The sequence below is a fragment of the Lithobates pipiens genome, unplaced genomic scaffold, assembly GCF_037356315.1.
Source record: "Lithobates pipiens isolate NorthernLeopardFrog02 unplaced genomic scaffold, aLitPip1_a1.2 Scaffold_28, whole genome shotgun sequence".
In the NCBI taxonomy this organism is placed as follows: Eukaryota; Metazoa; Chordata; class Amphibia; order Anura; family Ranidae; genus Lithobates; species Lithobates pipiens.
In genome coordinates, this window is record NW_027507789.1 from 17,596,558 (window position 1) to 17,618,023 (window position 21,466).

General features: G+C 42.9%; 1 protein-coding gene across 1 annotated transcript in view; it reads right to left on the bottom strand.

The window, feature by feature from the left end:
- Positions 1 to 21,466, bottom strand: part of LOC143934966 (uncharacterized) — a 131,428-nt gene that overhangs the window by 50,829 nt on the left and 59,133 nt on the right. Inside the window, 19 exon segments of the mRNA XM_077458511.1 lie at positions 402 to 550; positions 3,018 to 3,113; positions 3,342 to 3,446; positions 3,532 to 3,702; positions 5,151 to 5,276; positions 5,378 to 5,581; positions 7,747 to 8,055; positions 8,192 to 8,316; positions 9,440 to 9,605; positions 9,848 to 10,031; positions 10,239 to 10,435; positions 10,545 to 10,663; positions 11,154 to 11,280; positions 14,978 to 15,367; positions 16,119 to 16,209; positions 16,378 to 16,523; positions 16,610 to 16,786; positions 18,026 to 18,268; positions 21,128 to 21,383. Of these exon segments, the coding sequence (XP_077314637.1) occupies positions 402 to 550; positions 3,018 to 3,113; positions 3,342 to 3,446; positions 3,532 to 3,702; positions 5,151 to 5,276; positions 5,378 to 5,581; positions 7,747 to 8,055; positions 8,192 to 8,316; positions 9,440 to 9,605; positions 9,848 to 10,031; positions 10,239 to 10,435; positions 10,545 to 10,663; positions 11,154 to 11,280; positions 14,978 to 15,367; positions 16,119 to 16,209; positions 16,378 to 16,523; positions 16,610 to 16,786; positions 18,026 to 18,268; positions 21,128 to 21,383 (3,381 nt within the window).

Here is a 21,466-nt window from a genome sequence, read left to right on the forward strand (position 1 = left end):
ATAAATAGTCCCACTATGGGAGTAAAGGGCCAGGGGATCAGTAGCAAGGGCCCTGGTCGGGGGCTAGGGGGACCCTTCATGACTTCTTTGACCGAGGCCCCGAAGGTTTTACTTACGCCTCTGCACCAAATGACTATATTAATTACACCAATATCTTATAGATTATATCAAGGGATCTAAACCAAAGGTTTTACTTTCAGAAACCCCGATTTCCTTTACATTGAGTACCAGCTTCTGAGTCACATGCAGGTAAGGTAGACACTGACACTGCCGAGCATTTGCAAAGGTCTAAAGTTTATTAACACTGTAAATTTAAGACAACATCATTTAATGACAAAGTGAGAAAGATTTCACATTATGTGCTTGTCTTTGTTCACCTTGAGGCTCAGTCACTCCCTCATTCCTCGCTCTTGGTGGTCTTGATGACATCTCGTGTTTTAACCCGAAGCTTGTTGACCTGGGACTCAGCAATGTCAGCACGTTCTTCAGCCTCCTCCAGCTCATGCTGGATCTTGCGGTACTTGGACAGGTTAACATTGGATTGCTCCTCCTAAGGTTTGACAAAAGAGCAGAAGAAAAGATCAGCCATTGAGCACTAGCCATTGCTAAGCCTTAATGGTCAACTCCACCACAAATTCTAGCTTTGCATAGTTACTGTTAAACTAACATGGTACAGTTCAGTCCAACTGTCAAAACCATCACAGTACGGGGCATTTTCAGTAATGTGGAATAAACAAATAACTTGGGTGTTTGGAGAGTGTGACAGCTTCATTATGAACCTGTGGGGTGGGTGGGGTGGGGCAGAGACAGACAGAGTCTGTCAAGGAAGGAGAATGTGGTTCAACACACTGGTGTTGGGTTATAAAATTAAATAATCATGGCTGACTTGACTGCATTTTGCAAAATGACACTATTAATGTACTATTATCTTCAAATAATTAAAATATAAGCTCTTATACAGATATAAGGCTGCAGCATTACATGGCAAAACTGTGTATAGCAAGCGCAGCAACGCTTTCCTAAAATAGAATGTATCAACATGTCTTCTGTCACAAATCCTAAAAAAACAAGGTTTTTTTTCTAGGGCTGTGGAAATTAAAGATTAATTCCTCGATTAATCGATTAATTCTTTTGATCGGTACTCACCTCTCCGCCGGCTTCCAGGTCTTCAGGGAGTTCCGTCGGAGATCCGGTGACGTCACGGACATCAACGTCACTGGAATCCTCCCCCCTTCCCCAAGTGCCTCCGACTGCTAACGAAGGGAAGGGGGGAGGAGTCTGGTGACATCAAAGTTCTGACTGAACGTAATGCGTACGGGGGAGGAGCTACGCATGACGTCACCTGCTGCTGCCCTACGGAACTAACGCGCTTGTCGGCTTTACATGCTGTGTTTTTATCATCTTTATGTGAGTAGTTTGTGTTTGAACACAAAAATGAAATCTTATACTTAAGCGGTGAGCACTTAGATCTTTTCTTTCTACCCATGACCTGGCGTCCTTGCTGAGATCTAAGTGGACGTGAGAGAAGTTTATGGTCCGTGTTAACCCTTTTGATAACCGCTTCCATGACCACCTGTTTGCACAGGGGTCCATGCCATAAGGTAAGAGCGATTAGTTAGACCGGAGGTGGAGGGATTGTCACGCTACTGTGGGAAAAAAATGACTTACGTCATTGCTACAGTTTGAATTTAAAACTGATTTGTGTGAACTGTGAAGTTAAGTCATGGATTGTGGAAACTAACTAGTGTCGGGTGATTGTATATAGTGTATACCACATTTACCACTGAGTAATGCAGAGCTGCAATGCAAGGAGATCAGCTAAAAGTAGTTGGATCTGTATGTGCGTTATAATTAATCGAAATTAGTCGAATAATCGATTTAAAATAAATCGATTAATCGAACACGAAAATTTTAATCGGTAACAGCCCGATTTTTTGCCCTCATTTCAGGATAGTGGGCAAACCATGCAAAGCATTGCTTTCTGTGCCCCTTTGGCCAAATGAAGAAATTCTCGTTTATAAAACAAAAACAGCTTTAGGAGCCATTTTGTCAGGTCACCTTAAGGCGAGGTGACAGATGCACACCGTAGGGATCAGGAGTGCACCACAAGGTTGTGGACTCTACGGCTGACTGCTGCGGATGGGAGACAGGTCCCACCGCGTAAGATTCCCTGGGGCGCGGAGTCTAAGAGCCAGCAGGTGTTCACCAGAGCCTCGAGTGGTGAGGATGGACTTGGCTGCAACTGGCTCCAGGTCGCGACCCCCAGGCTCCCCCAGCTCACACCCACAGTAGGCAACAGGAGGATAGGGATGGTGAGGGACAAAGCCAAGGTCGGGGCCACAAGCAGACAGGAATAGTCAGGGACACGCCAAAAGGTGAGGATCACAGGCAAACAGGGATAGTCAAAGACACGCCAAAGTCGGTAACGGAACAACAGAAGAGCACACGGCAGGTAACAGGAAGCTAAACACACAAAGGAATACACAATGGTTGATCAGCACTGTTGGCTTGCAGTGCACAGGTTAATATAAGGTTCCCTGATAGGGCCTGGGGTGGAACCATGCTTAGAGTAGAGGTTATAAAAACCACCAGGTGGAAGTAGCTTGCCTCTTAGTCTGAACACATGAGGGGAGGTAAGCAAACAGGAAGATCACTGCATAACCATGACACATTTATACTATTGGCCATCTTCAGTGTAGTGAATGGATAACATTGTTTCTATAGAGTAGGGCTCTGGGTAGAACCTGTAACCCAACAGGTTATCTACAGCGGCAAGAACAAGAATGTGACCCCCTTGGAATTAATTCGTTTTCTGCTGTAATTTGCCATAAAATGTGATCTGATCGTCATTTAAGTCATAATAATAGACAATCTCAAATGGGGAAACATGCATCAATATATTCCTGGCAGGAGTTCTAAACCCTCTCCACTTTATTCAAAGCTTAAAATACACATTAGATCTCCGGCCAAAGTGTTGGCCTATTAGATATGCAGCTTTCCAAATCCATTGCACTCACAATTTCCTCAGTCTGTCTCTTGTAAGCTTTGACTTTCAGTTGTAGTTTATCAACCAGATCTTGGAGCCTGAAAACGTTCTTCTTATCTTCTTCAGCCTGCAATGAAGAGCAACAAAAGGTTGTTGGTTGAGAAGATCTTATTATAAATGGCTTTTTACTTTAAGTTCTTATATTGCCTTTGAAATTAAGCTGTTTCGGTCTGCATTATTGCAACTCAAACTTTCTATAAAGTCAAAATGTAAAAAAAAACGAAAAACTTTTAACTTGTAACAAACAGTGTAGTTCCAATAATCTGGACTTTAACCTGAGAAAAAAAATACTGACCTGGTATGAGAGCTCCTTGACCCTCCTCTCATATTTACGGACACCCTTTATGGCATCAGAGCTGCGTTTCTGTTCTGAATCCAGTTCATTTTCAAGTTCCCTCACCTGAAAGCAGACAGAGACCAATGTCAGTGAAGGCCAAAGGCTGGGTTGGTCCTGTCCATAGTTTCAGGAAGTTCTCTATACACACCCTGGCCTCCAGTTTCTGGATCTGCTTCTTTCCCCCTTTAAGAGCCAGTTGTTCAGCTTCATCCAAACGAAGTTGAAGGTCCTTCACAGTCTGGTCAAGGTTCTTCTTCATCCTCTCAAGGTGAGCACTGGTGTCCTGCTCCTTCTTCAGCTCTTCAGCCATCATGGCAGCCTGCGTACAAAGCAATACTTAAAGTGGTTGTAACCCCTTCCGCCACAACTTTGTCCCATGTAAATCAGCATAAAAAACCCTAATGAACACTGCTTGTAGATATCTCCTTACTTGCTTAGTATTGTTGTAATCCTTGTTGTTCTATAGAATGAAGTCACTGAGCATGCCCAGATCTCCCCTGATTTAAGGCACACTCTCTATGTCTTATCTATCTGTTATCAGGACTTCCTACGGCACACCACTGAACTCTGCTAATCACTCAGAGCTTCCTCCTACACACCATGTGACCTCACATACACTCTAAACCTGGCCATTACTGCAGTCTTATCAGCTGAAGCTGATAAGTCTGACAAAGGGAAACATTAGACATCGGCACAAGTAAATACTATGAAATAAACAAGTAAGCTATGAACAGCGAAGCAGGGTTGCCATAGAAATGTTGGATTGAGAAGGAGGCTTGGTTAACAGTACAGGAAGTGCTCAATGTAAGGGCGGAAATACACTCCACTGTGGACTCAGAAAACAATACTTAAGATGGCACTGCCTAACCCCAGGAAACAAGTTTTTTTAAAGTTTCTTTAAACAGTAAGTAATATGCAATTTGGGCTGGATTACAGTGGCTATAGTCTGATAATTACTTATTGTAATGGACTAAATGAAAAGAAGCATCAGAGTGGGAGAGTTTACTTCCTCTTTAGTGTCTGCAGTGGTCACAGTAGATGGTAGTCCAGGTCACCAAAACATATTAATATATAAACATATTGATGGAGAAAATACACATTTATTTTGTTATTTTATATCAGTGTAATGCTCTTCAAGTAATAAAGAGTCAACATTTGTAGCACAAGTTATAGGTGAGTATAAATACATTCTATTGTTTTCTAGTGGGTTTGTGGCAAACACTAGAATTTCCATATGAAAAGCTTACAGGCTTGAAATGGTTTCTGAACTTTCACAATTGCATATTTATTTATTTTTTTTAACATTGCATCACTCAGTGCTTTCTTTTTTTCCCCTCTGCTTTTCATTCTTATGCCACGTCCACACGTTCAGATTGTCCGGCGTACTTAGTCCGCTGAAACGCATTTCAGCGGACAATTCGATCGTGTGTGGGCTTCAGCGGACTTTTCCAGCGTGAAGTCCGGCGGACTAAGAAAGTATTTTTGCACTCCAATCTTTCCGCCGGACTTGGGTTTCAGTGGACAATACGTTCATCAGTGTGCTAGTACGGTGGACTAAGAATGACGCATGCTCAGAAGCAAGTACGAAAAAGGAAGCTATTGGCTACTGGCTATTGAACTTCCTTTTTCTAGTCCCGTCGTACGTGCTGTACGTCATCGCGCTAGCAAACGCCGGACTTTTCGCTCGTGTGTACGGAGCATTAGAAGGAGCAGAATAAAATGCAAAGACAAAATAAAGACAGTACTCAAGAAAACACATGAACTTACATCAGTGATGGCCTTCTTGGCCTTTTCTTCTGCATTGCGAGCTTCTTGAATGGCTTCCTCAACCTCAGTCTGGAGCTGAGCAATGTCAGTCTCATTCTTCTTCTTAGTGTTAATCAAACTTGTGTTCTAAAAAAAAAGAACAGAATTGTCAAAATGTGTACATGTTGTTAATCGGCTGCTTGTTCCAGTCAAGGCTAATGTTTGGCTTGCATATGGGTAATAGTCACCTGTGAGTGCAGAAGTTGGACACGTTCGCTTGCATCCAACAACTCTTGCTCGGCCACCTTCCTGCTCCTCTCAGTCTGCTCCAGAGCTGCTCTTATTTCTTCAACCTCTGCCTGCATCAGGTTGGCTCTGCGCTCAACCATGGCCAACTGCTCTTTAAGATCGTCACTTGTCCTCAAGGAGTCATCCAAGTGGATTTGGACATCCTGGTGAAAACAATTGCAAAGAAAAATAAAGTTGTTTGCATGGTCATGTACCAAATTTAAATCTTTGGTAATGTTATTTTCTTGACACTTTAATCCTATTGATTGGGTTGTCTGATTAATAGGCACTCCAAGCGTTCAATGATCATGCGCTTATCCATTTCTTGTTAAAAGAAAACAGTATTACATTTGATAGTTGTCCTATAAAATCTAGATGGTTAAGTTGCCCTGCCTTTGTGCACAATAATGTAAATGAACAGCTACTGTTCTGATCAGTGTAATAAAGGCTTGAGGTTCAGGTTGTTCAGTTTTGGGGCCCTGGCTGGTCAAGCAAAGGATTTACGCTGTCCAGACTTGGTGTCCGGGCTGCTAGAAACAAATTCCTCTATAGACATGCATCATGCTATATTCTTTGGCTGCAATATTTTCACATTTTTTAATTTATATCTAGACTTGTGCACAACGGAAAATTTTGTTTAGTTTTGGTTCGTTGTCATTCGTAAAAAATACATAATTTCGTTCTGTTATATTCGTTATGTCACGTTAATACATTTTCGGATAATTCATTATTATTCGTAGGGTATCAAATTCATTCGTTCGTATTCGTTGAAATTCGCTATTTATCTATGTATAGACATTCGTGATAATGATTCGTAGTTTGGAAAGTCGTTTGTTTATTGAATCTTTTAACACATACAATGACAACGTCTCTTCTCCTATGGCTCAAATACAATACATCACCCTTCTCACTCAGTTCTCAGTAATGCACTTTGCCAGTAATCCAACCTCCGGCACAAAATTAATTAGCTGATTGGACTATAAGGCTCCATGCACACTGGAGCTCATAAACTGCAGTTTATTGGAGTTTGGGCGTTTTTTTTAAAAGCCCATAAACTCCACTCTATGTTAGCCTATGTGTCCATGCACACATGGACGTTTTTCAGCTTTAATGAGCAGTGGAGTTTATGGGCTTTTTTCTGAACGCCAGAAATTCGCGTTCAAAGTGCCGTTTTTCACCGCCAAAAAACGACAAACGCTGATAAACGCTCATAAACGCTTATAAACGCTCATAAACGCGTGTTAATTAGTGTTCGGCATTCTATTTTTTCAATGCGTTGTGGGAGTTTGGAATGTACTGTGGGATTTTTGGAGTGTCCTCTGTGTATTTTTATTGAAAACGCCCATAAACGCTAACGCTCATAAACGCTCATAAACGCTAGTACAAAACGCTGTTAAAAGCAAGTTTTTTAACCAGCGTTTTCTGCCAGCAATCTGGCGTCCAGAAAAAGCTTTTTTGAGCTTCAGTGTGCATGGAGCCTAAGGCCGCGTACACACGGGCGGATTGTCTGTCCAACTTAGTCCGCTGAACCGTGTTTCAGCGGACAATCCGCTCGTGTGTGGGCTTCAGCAGACTTTTTCAGCGGACAGTCTGGCGAACAAAGTCTTACGGAATTTCCGTAATTTTGTCCGTTCAAACTTGGTTTTGTCCGTCCAAACTTGGTTTCAGCGGACAGTCCGCTCGTGTGTAGGCAAGTTGGACGGGCTAAGTATGGCGCATGCTCAGAAAGGATTTACACGGCCGAAGGTTGCATTGCAGTGTATAGGACGTCGTTTTTCTAGTCCTGTCGTACGTGCTGTACACGTCATCGCGCACGCTTTCAGCGGACTGTCTGCTCATCGTGTGTGGTCAAGTCCGTTCATTCAAATTTTGAACGGACTGTCTGTCGGATTGTCTGACGAACTTAGTTGGGCAGACAATCCGCCCGTGTGTACGCGGCCTAAGATTTACTTTGAGCTGACCTTTTGTTTCATTAGATCTTTAAAGAATTACCGAATCATGTCGAATTCATTTGTTATATTTCTTTCGTATTCGTTATAATTTGTTATTTTTTTATTCGGACATTCGGATGCATCCGAATGTCTGAAAGATGCAAAATTCGTCCGAATCTCGATTTGTTACGAAACGAATTGCACAAGCCTATTTATATCCTTTTTCTACCTTTGAAGAGAAGTTGTCTGGGGAACACATTATATTGGTCAGCTTACTTTGGAGTTTTATTTGATATTGTTTGAAGTTGTAGGTGTGAAGTTTGCCTTCAGTTACTTTTTATTAAAACAATTAAAAAAAAAATTTAATAAAAATATTTATCTGCATTGTGGTAATTTACCTTAAGCATTCCTTGGACATTTCTCAGCTGCTTCTGAGATTCGGAAGCTTGGCGGTTAGCGTGACTCAACTGTATTTCCATTTCATTTAAATCTCCTTCCATTTTCTTCTTCACCCTCAGAGCATCATTTCTACTTCTGATTTCAGCATCCAGGCTGCTCTGCATTGTTTCCACCACCCGCACATGGTTCCTCTTCATCTGGTCAATTTCTTCATCCTTCTCAGCAATCCTCCTGTCAATTTCTGATTTGACTTGTGTAAGCTCCAGCTGGATTCTGAGGATCTTCCCTTCCTCGTGTTCAAGGGATGCCTAGGGAGCAGAAGACACTTGATGAAGCACCAACAAAATAATCCTTTAGGATTCTCTCTGTTTTAGGTAATTCTACAGCAATACAGCCATATGCAATGCAAAAGATTGTTAAATGAATAGGTTTATTATTGAGTACCTCTGCCTCCTCCAGAGCAGTATGGATTTCATTCCTCTCCTGCTCAATTAGCTTCTTGGCCTTTTCTACTTCATGCAGAGTCTTGGAACTTTCTGACACTTGCTCAGTGAGGTCGGAAATCTCCTCTGTGGTCAAATTAAATATTTTTTATTGTTTTATTCCTTGTGATCCATCGGATTCCACAAAGTTAAGAGATACAAAAAGGTAACAAAACAACGTTAAATCAGTCTTAGCCCCTGTACACACGGTCGGACATTCTGCCAACCAAATCCGTCGGATTTTGTCCGTCGGATCTTGTCCGAAACTGTTGCATACACACGGTCGGACTAAGTTGTCGACAAATCCGATCATTCAGAACGTGATGACGTAATTTCATTACGATGGGACTACGTTCAGGCTAGTAGCCAATAGCTTTGATGTAGGAATTTGATCTGAGCATGTGCGGCACTTGGTCCGATCAAAATTCTCTACACATGATCGGAGTATGTCCGATCGGCCCAGTTGGTCGGGAAATATTTCCAACAAGTTGGAAAATTGGGTCCGACGGATATTCCGAAGGAATCAGTCCGATGCATACCACTCACAGTCGGATTATCCGACAACACGCTCCGATAGGACACATTCTCCGACCGTGTGTACAAGGGCTTAGAAAAGACTTCATGAGTTCAAAAGATGTGGCCAGCCAATATAAAATTAACTAATGGGAGTAATAGGAGGTCTCTCTAAGCCCTTGTACACACGGTCGGAGATTCCGACAACCAAATCCGTCGGAGTAATTCAGACGGATTAATTTCCGGAAGAGGTCCGGAAGTGATGTTGCATACACACGGTCGGACTAATTTGTCGGAAAATCTGATTGTACATAATTTGATGACGTTACTTCGTTACGACGGGACTACGTTTAGGCTAGTAGCCAATAGCTTTGGTCTAGGAATTTGATCTGAGCATGCGTGGCACTTTGTCCGTTGGAGTAGGCTACACATGATCGGAGTATGTCCGATCGGAGCATTTTGTCGGAAAATTTTACCGGCAAGTTGGAAAAGTTGGTCCGTCGGATATTCCGATGGAAACAGTCCGATGCAGACCACACACAGTCGGAATATCCGTCAAAACGTTCCGATAGGACACATTCCGTCAGAATCTCCGACCGTGTGTACAAGGGCTTAGATTGGTCAAGGAAATAAAATGCATACAGATATTTGCAACAAGAGACAAATAACATTTGATTAAAAAGAATTAATTTATTACGTTGTAAATTCTTGTTCTCCCGCTTGATGGTTTCGAGCTGGTCAATGGACTCTTCATAAGCATTCTTCATCTTAAAGAGCTCAGTACTGATTGATCGGGTTTCTTTCAAAGAAGCTTCTAGTTCAGCTTGGGTCTCCTCGTATTTCTGCTTCCAGTCAGCCAAGATCTATACAATGTGGCATGAATAAATGATGATATTGAATGAATAACATTAAATAATATTAAATGATGATAAATTATATTAAATACAAAAATTATGTTAAAGCAATTATCACGAAGCACATATAGAAGGGACCGTAATATAATTATGATGCAAAAACCCACCAAACAAAAGAAGCCAAACACAGGTTGGCAAATGGAATGATAGGAGATTCAAGTGAAGTTATTGCTATAGAATTACATCTATACCTTATCAAAGTTCTTCTGCTTCTTGTCCAGGGCAGCACAGGCAGCATTGGATCTCTCCACATCAACCATAAGATCCTCAACTTCATTCTGAAGCCTCTGTTTGGTCTTCTCCAATGAAGCACACTTGGAATTCACTGCCTCAATTTGCTCCTCAGCGTCCTGTAGTCTCTGGGCCAACTTCTTCCTAAATTGAAAAAGGCATAACAGTCGTACTGTATAATTTGAAACCACTTGGTTTAGAAGTCGCCAGTGGTTTCTGGTCCCAGCTTCCAATATAGAGTGATGACCTAATAATCTCTTTTGCAACTAAACATTTCTCATATAGAGGATACCAAATAGACTTCAAAATATTAAAAAATATGAGATATCAGTACAAGCACTGGTAACTCACTTGGCTTCCTCAAGCTCCTCTGTGCGCTGAATGGCATCTGTCTCATATTTTGTTCTCCATTGAGCGACTTCACCATTGGCCTTGGACAGTGAGCGCTGAAGCTCAGACTTTGCCTCCTGCTCCTCTTCATATTGCTCCCTCAAAAGGTCGCAGTCATGGCGTGAAGATTGTAAGCTGTGTGCCAGGGCATTCTTAGCCTGTACAGACAAGCATATTTCAATATATATTGGAAGGTAACAAAACTGTACTTTGAGTTCTATGACTGCAGTGATGAGTTATTTCTAGCGTTTAATGTATATATTATACCTTTATCTCCTCCTCCAGTTGTCTCTTCAGCTCTTCAAGTTGCTGGGTGAAAGCCTGCTTGCCACGAGAGAGCTGAGATATCAGAGCATCTCTTTCTTCCAGTTGTCGGGAATATTCACCTGTTCACAATATGGCAGTTAATGTGATTTCCGGAGGGTGACTGAGCCTTTTATATCATCTAATTCCCAACACAAATGTACTGCACATAATAACAATCTCACTGAAGCTCACAAATTGCCAAAAGGTGACTTTAAAAGGCCACTAAACAAAATCTATCGGCTAGTTTATGTAAATCAGTTTTAGTGAACTCTCATGGATGGGTGGATGAGTGTCCAAACAGCATTTTGAATGAAGGTGACATTACCAGTACTTTTCTAGTTTGTATCTTCCTTTTGGGCAATCCACATAATGGTCAACTTTTCATTTAGGTGCCATATATAGCCAAAATAGGCAGCTAACATGGAACGGGCTGCACCAAAAACTTACAGAAATACCAAATATGTCATCCTTTGTTTGGTTATACCTTTACATTTTTGTGAATGTTTTTGTAGCACTTTCACATAAAGGTTTGTTTCTTATTTAGTTTTAGTAGTCATTGATTATATTCACCATTTTCAGTTTGCAGACGGGCTCTTTGAGCATTGATATCATTAATTTGCCTCTGGTGTTCCTCTTCTTTTGACTTCAGCTCGCTCAACTGATCTTCCAGCGTTCGGGAGATCTTCTCATAATTGGCCTGAGTACGACACAAAGTAGTATTAAAGCGGGAGTAAACCCAGTTTCAAAAAACACTTAAGCCGCGTACACACGGGCGGACTGTCTGGCCAACTTAGTCCGTCGAAACACATTTCAGCGGACAGTCCGCTCGTGTGTGGGCTTCAGCGGACTTTTTCAGCGTGCAGTCTGGCAGACTAAGTATTTCGGAATTTCCGTAATATTGTCCGTCGTACTTTGGTTTCAGCAGACAATCCGCTCGTGAGTAGGCTAGTTCGACGGACTAAGTATGGCGCATGCTCAGAAAGGATTTACACGGCGAAAGGTTGCATTGCTGTGTATTGGACTTCCTATTTCTAGTCCCGTCGTACGTGCTGTACACGTCATCGCGCAAACTTTCGACGGACTGTTTGTGCATCGTGTGTGGTCAAGTCCGTTCATTCGAAAGTAGGACGGACTGTCCGTCGGATTGTCTGACGGACTAAGTTGGCCATACAGTCCGCCCGTGTGTACGCGGCTTTACATTCCCAGCATGCCGGAAATGCTAACTTTCACATTGGTTGTGCTCTCAACCAAACTTTCAAACCATCCAATGGCTGGTGTCATAACTGATCACATGTGCAGCATTATGGCAGTTGAAGAATTATTAGAGTCCAAGATGGCAGCTTCCTTGACTAAAAACGATAGGAGGGTTTACTTCCACTTTAAAGTCTGAGACACCTCATAGCTCCATACATTTGAAGTATGTCTCAAACTTTTTAGTGTGGCATAAAGTGTGGAAGTATTGCAAATGTATTAGTTTTCTTTTTTTTTTCTTTTTTCTAATATTTTTCCTTTGTTTTTGCTGTGTAACCTCGCTGAAGAGATTTACCCTCTCTATTTGTCTTGATCACCACTTTCATCAGGATAGAAGGTTATGGGAAATCCCAAATTTTTCAATACACTAAGGCCGCGTACACACGCGCGGACTGTTCGCCCAACCTTGTCCGCTGAACAGTGTTTGGGCGGACAGTCCGCTCGTGTGTGGGGCTTCAGCGGACAGTTTCAGCGGACAGTTGGCCGAACAAGGTCTTACGGAAATTCCGAAAAACTGTCCGCTGAAACAAGGTTTCAGCGGACTGTTCGCTCGTGTGTAGGCTTGTTCGGCCAACTAAGTCTCGCGCATGCTCAGAAAGGATTTCCACGTCGGAAGGTTGCATTGCAGTGTATAGGACGTCGTATTTTTCGTCCCGTCGTACGTGCCGTTCACGTCATCGCGCACGGTTTCAGCAAACTGTTCGTCCGTCGTGTGTGGCCATGTCCGTCCATGCTAAGTTTGAGCGGACTGTTCGCTCAAACTGTTGGACGGACAAAGTTGGGCCAACAGTCCGCGCGTGTGTACGCGGCCTAACTGTTGATCCAGTGGTGGATGTTAACACCTATTGGTTGGGGTCATTGTGGCTTCTATATATGGTATAGTTTGTTTTACACAATTACTGTTATCACCTGGCCAAGTGGTTGGGTGGCCAGGTGTAGTCTTGCTCGACCCCCTCCGCCAGGCCTACAGTGCTAAGCCTGGTACACACTTAGCCCCTGTACACACGGTCGGAGATTTCGACAACCAAATCCGTCGGATTTTGTCCGTCGGATCTTGTCTGAAACTGTTGCATACACACGGTCGGACTAAGTTGTAGAAAAATCCGATCTTTCAGAATGTGATGACGTAATTTCGTTACGACGGGACTACATTCAGGCTAGTAGCCAATAGCTTTGATGTAGGAATTTGATCTGAGCATGCGTGGCACTTTGTCCGATCAAAATTCTCTACACATGATCGGAGTATGTCCGATCGAACCAGTTGGTCGGAAAATATTTCCAACAAGTTGGAAAATTGGGTCAGATGGAATCAGTCCGATGCATACCACACACAGTCGGATTATCCGACAACACGGTCTGATAGGACACATTCCGACGGATTCTCCGATCATGTGTACAAGGGCTAATAGTTTTTTTCTGTTCTACCCACCGGGTTAAATGGAAAAAAAACTGACAGCTCTGGTCCAAGCTGCTGTACTAACAGTCCGATAATAAGAAAATTATCTCCCCCCCCACGCCCGCCAGGACACTCCAATCGGCGCTGGTATTCCAGAATGCTCGCCTGACAGAAGACTGTTGCTAGCTACTATCAGAGACTAAGCTTATAAGGATTAGACACTTAACCAGTAGCTTATAATGCTGCATGCAGATTCCCATTTGGGACTACGCATATGTGCACCAACAGCAAGATGGGCCCCAATGTTAGCCGGCTGGAGGTCAAGGGTGTAGGACTGTCTCTTTAGATATGTCACCCTACAAGGAACACTGGTTATTTCCTGTAGAAGTAGGGATATAACTGCAGTAGACCTGGGCTATAGGGCAATCACCTCTGAATTGCACCCATACTGTTACTGTGATTCCTGCTGGCTTCTGTCAGACCGGCTGACATACAAACAGGCCAAATGTCGGGCGGTTTTTATTGAACCGGCCAACGTCTCCTGACATTTGGCCCTTGTGTAATAGGCATAAGTCTACCTTGTAGACCATTTGTTAACTGGCTTTTTCATGGAATATGACTTTTTCCACATCACAGAAGACGATGCAAAATCTTCCAATGGGTACACCTTAATGGGTAGCTCCACTCTTGTGGAAAAAAATAAAGCAAATAAAATAAAATAATATAGCATACGATTCTTACAGAAGCCATATTGTATTTGAATGTTAATAAATTATCAATCTTTTCAATCTGCAGCTGCTGTAACGTTCTATAAATTCAATGCAATATGGCAACCTGGAGGCATTCTGTACACAGTTGGTATACAGAAAGCCCCCAGAAAAATTATTTTCTGCTTGTGTGGAGAACTCCCTGAGAGTTAATAACCTCTAAAGAGATGTTGACACTGCAACCGTTTTAATCAGAACCCTGAAAATGCATCAGCTGCTTGTAATAGATTAGTGTACCCGCTTCAGAATCAGCCCTGTACAAGACATGATCTAACAAACCTATTCCTTCAGAACAGAAACAGTTAGAAATCACAAAAACATGTGTTAAAAACCTTGTAATGTATATAGATCACCCAGAAGGGATTGGTTTTTTTTCTGAAACAAATGTGGAGTTACTCTTTAATTTCCACCAAGTAGCTGACTTTTTAAAGAAACTTTTTATTTCTATTTTATATAAAGCTTACTACTCAGAAATGATTTCTCAATTTGCCCTCTATGAGGCCTCTATGCACTATAATCTAATAATAAAACACTTTATATATATTAAACACAGAATGTCCAGGACCATGTTGATGAGGCCAGTAAACCAAGACAATATCTGTGCTAGTAAATGGGACACTTAATTTAGGAACCTGTGTACAAACTTTGTATTCACCCAAAAGCCAACTCTGCTTTCAGAGAAACCCAAATGATGATCTCAAAGATTAAGGAACTTTCCCCTATGATTACGGTAATCCCCGGTGGGTTGGGGCGAAACATGTCAGGGGGCAGGGTATACATCCACACTAGGATCGGCTATGGCGAGTGGCGGTTTCAAGCTAAATTGTTCATTGCTCACTGGATTGGTTATTCTTACACTGGCATCCCTACTATCCTGAATCCTAAAGGGGTTATACACTTCAGCCTGGAGTGGCACCACCAAGTACGTATGACCTTAATATAGGGAATCTACCTCCTACAGAAATGTATCTTTCACTTACCTTGTATTTAGTAACTGTTTCCAAGTTGCTTGCGAGGTCATCAAGTTCCATCCTCAGTTCACTCTTCTCCTTCTCTAATTTCTGTTTGACACGTTGAAGGTTGTCAATCTGTTCTCCAAGTTCTGCAGAACTGTCAGCGTGCTTCTTCCTGAGAGCTGCAGCTGTGGCTTCGTGCTGCAAGGTGGCCTCCTCCAGGTCTCGTCTCATCTTCTGGTATTCTGCCTCACGTTTCTTGTTCATCTCAATCTGAACAGATGTTGCCCCTCCAGCTTCCTCCAGACGTTCGCTAATCTCCTCAAGTTCCCGGGAAAGATCAGATCTTTGCTTCTCAGCCTTGGCCCGGGATGCCCGTTCTGACTCAATTTCTTCTTCCAGCTCCTCAATGCGGGCCTAAAGTTAAAAAAGATAAGCAATTGTGAGTAAGAGCCATATGACACTGTGGGAGAGATTTACTAAAACTGGAGCGTGCAAAATCTGGTGCAGCTCTGCATAGAAACCAATCAGCTTCCAGGTTTGATTGTCAAAGTTAAAAGTGATTGTAAAGTCTAGATTTTCTATTAAAGTAGGAAAGATGTTATACTTAGATGCTCTGTGCAATGGCTTAGCACAGAGCAAGCCCTAAACCCTCTGTTCTGGGGTCGCCCGCTGGCTCACCAGGCCCCTACTTTTTTCTGCTTGTCCCCATAGCAAGCCATTTGCTATGGAGGCACATGTGTGTGCCCCCTCTCAAGCTGTGTGTGTCTATGGAGCCGCGCTGCATAGACACACACAGTGTGGCTCGGCCCTGCCCCCTGGTCCCTCCTCACAGTATTAGATTGACAACAAAGGCTCCTGCTGTTGCTCCAGTCCCTGTGAGAAGAGGAAAAGAAGGGAGAGAAGACTGCAAACAGGCACAGCGCTGGATCCCTGACATGCTAAGGTAAGTGTTTATAAAGTGGGGGGAGGGAAATAGTTAGAATGCATTAAGGTAAAAAACACCTAGCCTTTAGAACCACTTTAATTGAACAATTGAAGTTAGAAGCTGATGGGCTACCATGCACAACTTCACCAGATTCTGAGTGCTCCAGTTTTAATAAATCTTCCCCTGGGAGTATTTGATGAAACTTCTGTCAACTGTTGGCAGACAGTTAATAGATCATACCTGAAGCTCTTTGATCTTCTTCTGCAACTGGGCACCAAGGGCCTGCTCGTCCTCAATTCTGCTACCAAACTGGCTTATCTCAAAGTCTTTCCTGGTGTGAAATTGATATGGTTTAGTCATTTAGTCATATATGTCACTTGGTAATATAAAAAATGATTACCGACACCATAGAATAAGTAAAACCACACATATACGTTGCATATTCTGTGCCATTTGTTGCATTGGCCAGTTGTTTGGGTAAATCTATATGGACACCTACTTTTTCAACTTCTCATCCAGTTGTTGCCTATCATTTTCTAGGTCCATCATAGTCTCCTGAGCTAATTTGAGATCACCCTCAAGTTTCCTCTTGGACCTTTCAAGGTCCATGCGCAACTTCTTCTCTTGTTCCAGAGAGCCTTCAAGCTAATGTAAAAAAAATTTAATTTTAGCGGCATGAATGTATATACTATATGTTTGTAATGGGATTTAGAGTGTAGCTTCTTACTCACATCATCAACTTGCTGCTCCAGCTTGGTTTTGGCTTTGGTCAATGTGTTGACTTTGTCCTCTTCAGCTTGGAGGTCATCAAGAGTTTGCTGGTGAGCTTCTTGAAGTGCTTTCTTTTCCTTGGTAAGTCTAGCAATGTTCTCATCCAGAACGGCCATCTCCTCTGTGAGGTTTTTGACCTTTTTTAAAAAAAAAAATGTGTTTCATTATTGGTCTAGATTGGTCTAGATTGGTCTGGACTAGATGATTGTAGAAAACATTGCATCAACCCGTGACAACTGTTTGAAACAGTATTGTACAATGTGAAAAAGACAACTTGGACAATTACTAGACATGTGCGATTCGTTTCGTACGAATCTCAAATTCGTACGAATTTCCAAAAATGTGTACGTTCAGGAGGATCCGAAATACGAATTGCCGTGCGTCCGAATTCTGTACGGAATACGAACTTTTGTTTACGAATTCCAGATTTCGGACGATGACTCAGTGCCTGTTCACACTGCCGCGACTTGTCAGGCGACTTAGTCACCTGACAAGTCGCGCTCCGTTCTGTACTATGGAACCGTTCTAATAGGAGCGACTCAAGTCGCTCCGACTGTCAGGTGACTTAGTCACTTGACAAGTCGCGCTCCGTTCTGTACTATGGAACCGTTCTTATAGGAGCGACTCAAGTCGCTCCGACTGAACTTTTGTTTACGAATTCCGGATTTCGGACGACGACTCAGTGCCCGTTCACACTACCGCGACTTGTCAGATAGAGTGATCTGACACCAGCACCGTGACATAATACATGTATGAGGTGCCCCAGGAGGATGTAAGTTTTTACGAAACATGTCGGGCTGTTTGTGCTGATACCACCACGCTTAGAATATTCCCTAGCACGGGTGTATATTTGTTCTAAATTTTAACCGTTTTTTTATGCATACTTTTTATTTGTTAGAATCGGACCTATTCGGTCTGCTGTGGTCTGCTGTGTATTTATATTTTTTTATTAATAAAATTGTCGACTGCTTAACAGTACGTTCACGATCGGAGTCCTTCTTTGTTTTCCCGTTCCCCACGCTCGTGGCCGGGAGGCCCGAGTGTTTTGTGTTTCACCACAGGTTTGCGCACTGAAAAACCTTGACATTCGACGATGTCTTCAGGCAACTTACATTGACTTCTATCACAGAAGTCTTCTGCAAGTCATAATAAGCATAATGAGCAATGTTTTTGCCTTTAAACTCATCGTAAAGAACGAACGAACGACAATTCATATTTCGTACAAAACAGAACGAAATTTCGGACACGAAATACGAAGTACGAATTAATTTTATTACGAATCAAAACGGAACAGAACAGAACGAATTTATTGATGGCGCCCATGTCTAACAATTACTGTTTTTTCAAACATGCTTATTTTACCTATAATAAATTACCTTGTTTTCTGTGGCATGCTTCTCCTTCTCAACTTTAGCCAGTGTCAGCTCTAAGTCATCAATGTCCTTCTTCAGTTCGGAACACTCATCCTCCAGTTTCCTCTTCTTGGCAGTCAACTCAGCATTTGACTCTTCCTCATCCTCCAACCTCTCGTTCAGTTCCTTAATCTTCGCCTCTAATTGGATCTTAGTTTTGATCAGCTGATCACATCTCTCCTCTGCATCTGTTAAATTCTCAGATTCCTTTTCAAAACAAACATTTATTAGTGAAAATGTTCTGATTATTATCCTTATCTTTCAGCCTCTCATTCAGATCCTTGCTTTGTCTCCAATTAAATTTTGCCTTCAGCTGATCACAACTTTTAGCCCTTGTACACACGGTCGGAGATTCCGACAACCAAATCCATCGGATTTTGTCCGATGGATTTTGTCCGAAACTGTTGTATACACACGGTCGGACAAAGTTGTCGGAAAATCCGTCGTGATTACGTTATTTCGTTACGACGGGACTACGTTCATGCTAGTAGCCAATAGCTTTGGTGTAGGAATTTGATCTGAGCATGCGTGGCACTTTGTCCGATCGGAATTCTCTACACATGATCGGAGTATGTCCGATCTGAGCATTTTGTCGGAAAATTTTACCAACAAGTTGGAAAACTTGGTCCGTCGGATACTCCGACGGAAACAGTCCGATGTAGACCACACACAGTCGGAATATCCGACAAAACGGTCCGATCGGACACATTCCGTCGGACTCTCCAACCGTGTGTATAAGGGCTTAGGGTTTCTAACTGGAGTGACACAGGGGCTATAAATTGCAGATACTTCAAAAGAAGAATTCCAGGTGTGGAAATTTGATATAGCTTCGACCAATGTAACTTTGCATACAGTATACCATACCTGGGTGATGCCCCTGGAATCTGGAAATCATTGTTGGAGACCAGGGTTTCTCAACCAGGGTTCCATGGAACTCTAGGGTTCCTCCAGATGTTGCAAGGGGCTCCTTGAGCAATGAGCAATTTCTGCTGCTCAGATAAGTTTCCACTGACACTATTGATCTTTTTAGCTATCTGTAAGGGGGAATTCTTCCCAATGACCACAAGTGTAAGGAGCATTACTCCCACTGACCATCACATTCATATACATTATGAGTTTTAGATATAGTAATTTTTAGCAGGGGTTCCCCGAGACCAGAAAGTTATTTCAATGGTTCCTCTGTGTTGAAAAGGTTGAGAAAGGCTGTTGTAGACACTGCTACTACAGTGGTCTCCACCAGCTTCCAGATCCTATGCCAAGCGGTTGCCCTACTGCATTGTGAACACAGGAGGTTGGCTGCTTCGCATGGGTGCCATTCAGAGATTGCTTTGCATTTTCTCAATGAGTGCAAAACATTCTCTGATTGGATAAGGCGGTTAGCCAGGCGGTGGAATCACACTCCCTACCTCATCCAAACACAGAATGCTTTCATTCATTGAGAAACTGCAAAGCATTCTCTGAATGACGCCTGTACCAAGCAGCCGACCTTCTTTGTCTAGAATGCGGTAAGAGCAACCGCTCGGCACAGGACCTGGAAGCGAATGGAAGTCACTGTAGTAGAGGAGTAGTAGTCTGATACAGCGATTTCCAGTTTCTAGAGGGATCCCACTGGTATACAGTAGTACCAGAAGATACACTGGTCCAAGCTGGACCAATCTAACTACCGTATTTATCGGCGTATAACACGTGCCGGCGTATAACACGCACCCCAAGTTTAGAAGTTTAAGGAAAAAAACTTTTAGGAGGCAAGTTTAAGGAAAAAACCTTACATTTTAAATGCCCATCAATGTAGCCTTCCACTGTCCCCCTGCAGCCCTACACTGTCCCCCTGCAGCCCTACACTGTCCCCCTGCAGCCTTCCACAAAATTGCAGTATGGCTAGTTTTAAATTTACAGCCGCCGCCATCTTTGGCTCCTCCCGCCGTGATCTTCGGCTCCTCCCGCCTCCGCCGTCGAGATCTTCGGCTCCTCCCGCCGCCGAGATCTTCGGCTCCTCCCACCGCCGACATAAACCATACCGTCAGTCGAAATACAGTTGACCCCCCGCTAAGTCGCGGTTCTAAATTCGCAGGTTCAGTTGTTCGCTGATTTTTCCCTAGAATCTAACTAATAATTGCACGCGGAAACCCCCACACTTTCACGGAAACCGCAAATATCCACCGCTAATTTTTTGTGGCAATATATCATTTTTTATCCGTTTTAAGGCTAAATTATTAAGAACAATTTAATTAAATTATTACTGTATTTACCCCACTTATAACAAAGAAAGTTACAGCGCATACCAAAGAAAACACGCTTGCATGAATTACAGTACATATAGGAGTAACATGCTTGTATCATGTGATAGGGAACCCGGACTCTCAGTTTCCAATCATTAGTAGGAGACTTGGGACTTTCAGTCTCTGTGCTGGGAGCACACTGTGCAACGCGCTCCCAGCACAAAGACAAGAACAAATATATGCGGCCCCTGGGGATTAAAGCCCACCTCCTGGATGCTGCATATATGTGTTGCCAGAGGCGGACTGACCATTGGGCCACTCGGGCACTGCCCGAGGGCCCCATGCCACTAGGGGGCCCCATCAGGGTTGCCAGCCTCAGTAAAACCAGGGACAGTATGTAAAAATTTGTGTTTTTTTTTTACATCTGTCTTTGAAATGTCCCTTACCGACATCCTTTTGGTCTAAAAATCCAGAGATTATAGTTGCCTCACCTCTCCAGTAACCTTCTCAGCCAATAGAAACATGTCTGTGTATACTGTGTGATTGTATACTGTGTATGTGTGCTTGTGTATACTGTGTGGCCCCATAATCTCTGATTGCCTGGGGGCCCCATAATCTCCGATTGCCCGGGGGCCCCATGAGTTGTTAGTCCACCCCTGTGTGTTGCTATATTGCACATGTGTCAAACACAAGGCCCACAGGCCGAATGCGGCCCACCAAGAAATTTTGTGTGGCCCTCACACCTCTCCTGCAGCTGAGGCACCCCCCTCGTCTCTGCTATTTTACTTTCTATTTTCTCACTATTTGTTTCCAATATTATTTCTCAATATTTTTGGCTGAGACTCACAGACTGGACTTGAAGAAGAAGGTCATTTTTCTCTTGGAGAACTTTGACCATCTTCTCTTCAAGCTCCTTCTTCCTTGCATCTGACTTGGCCAGAGCCTCCTTGGTCTTCTCAAACTCTTCCTTCATGATGGCAAATTCTTTCTCAGATTCGGCACTCTTCAGAAGAGGCTTGATCTTGAAGTAAAGCTTCATCCATGGCCAGTGTTTGACATTCATGAATGATCGGATGTTGTACTGAATAGTGAACAAAGCTTCCCTGGAAAACATAACAAAACATTTACACCTCATTCAGCAGACTTAAAAATTATTAACATGGATCTGGTTTTGACAGTCCGACAG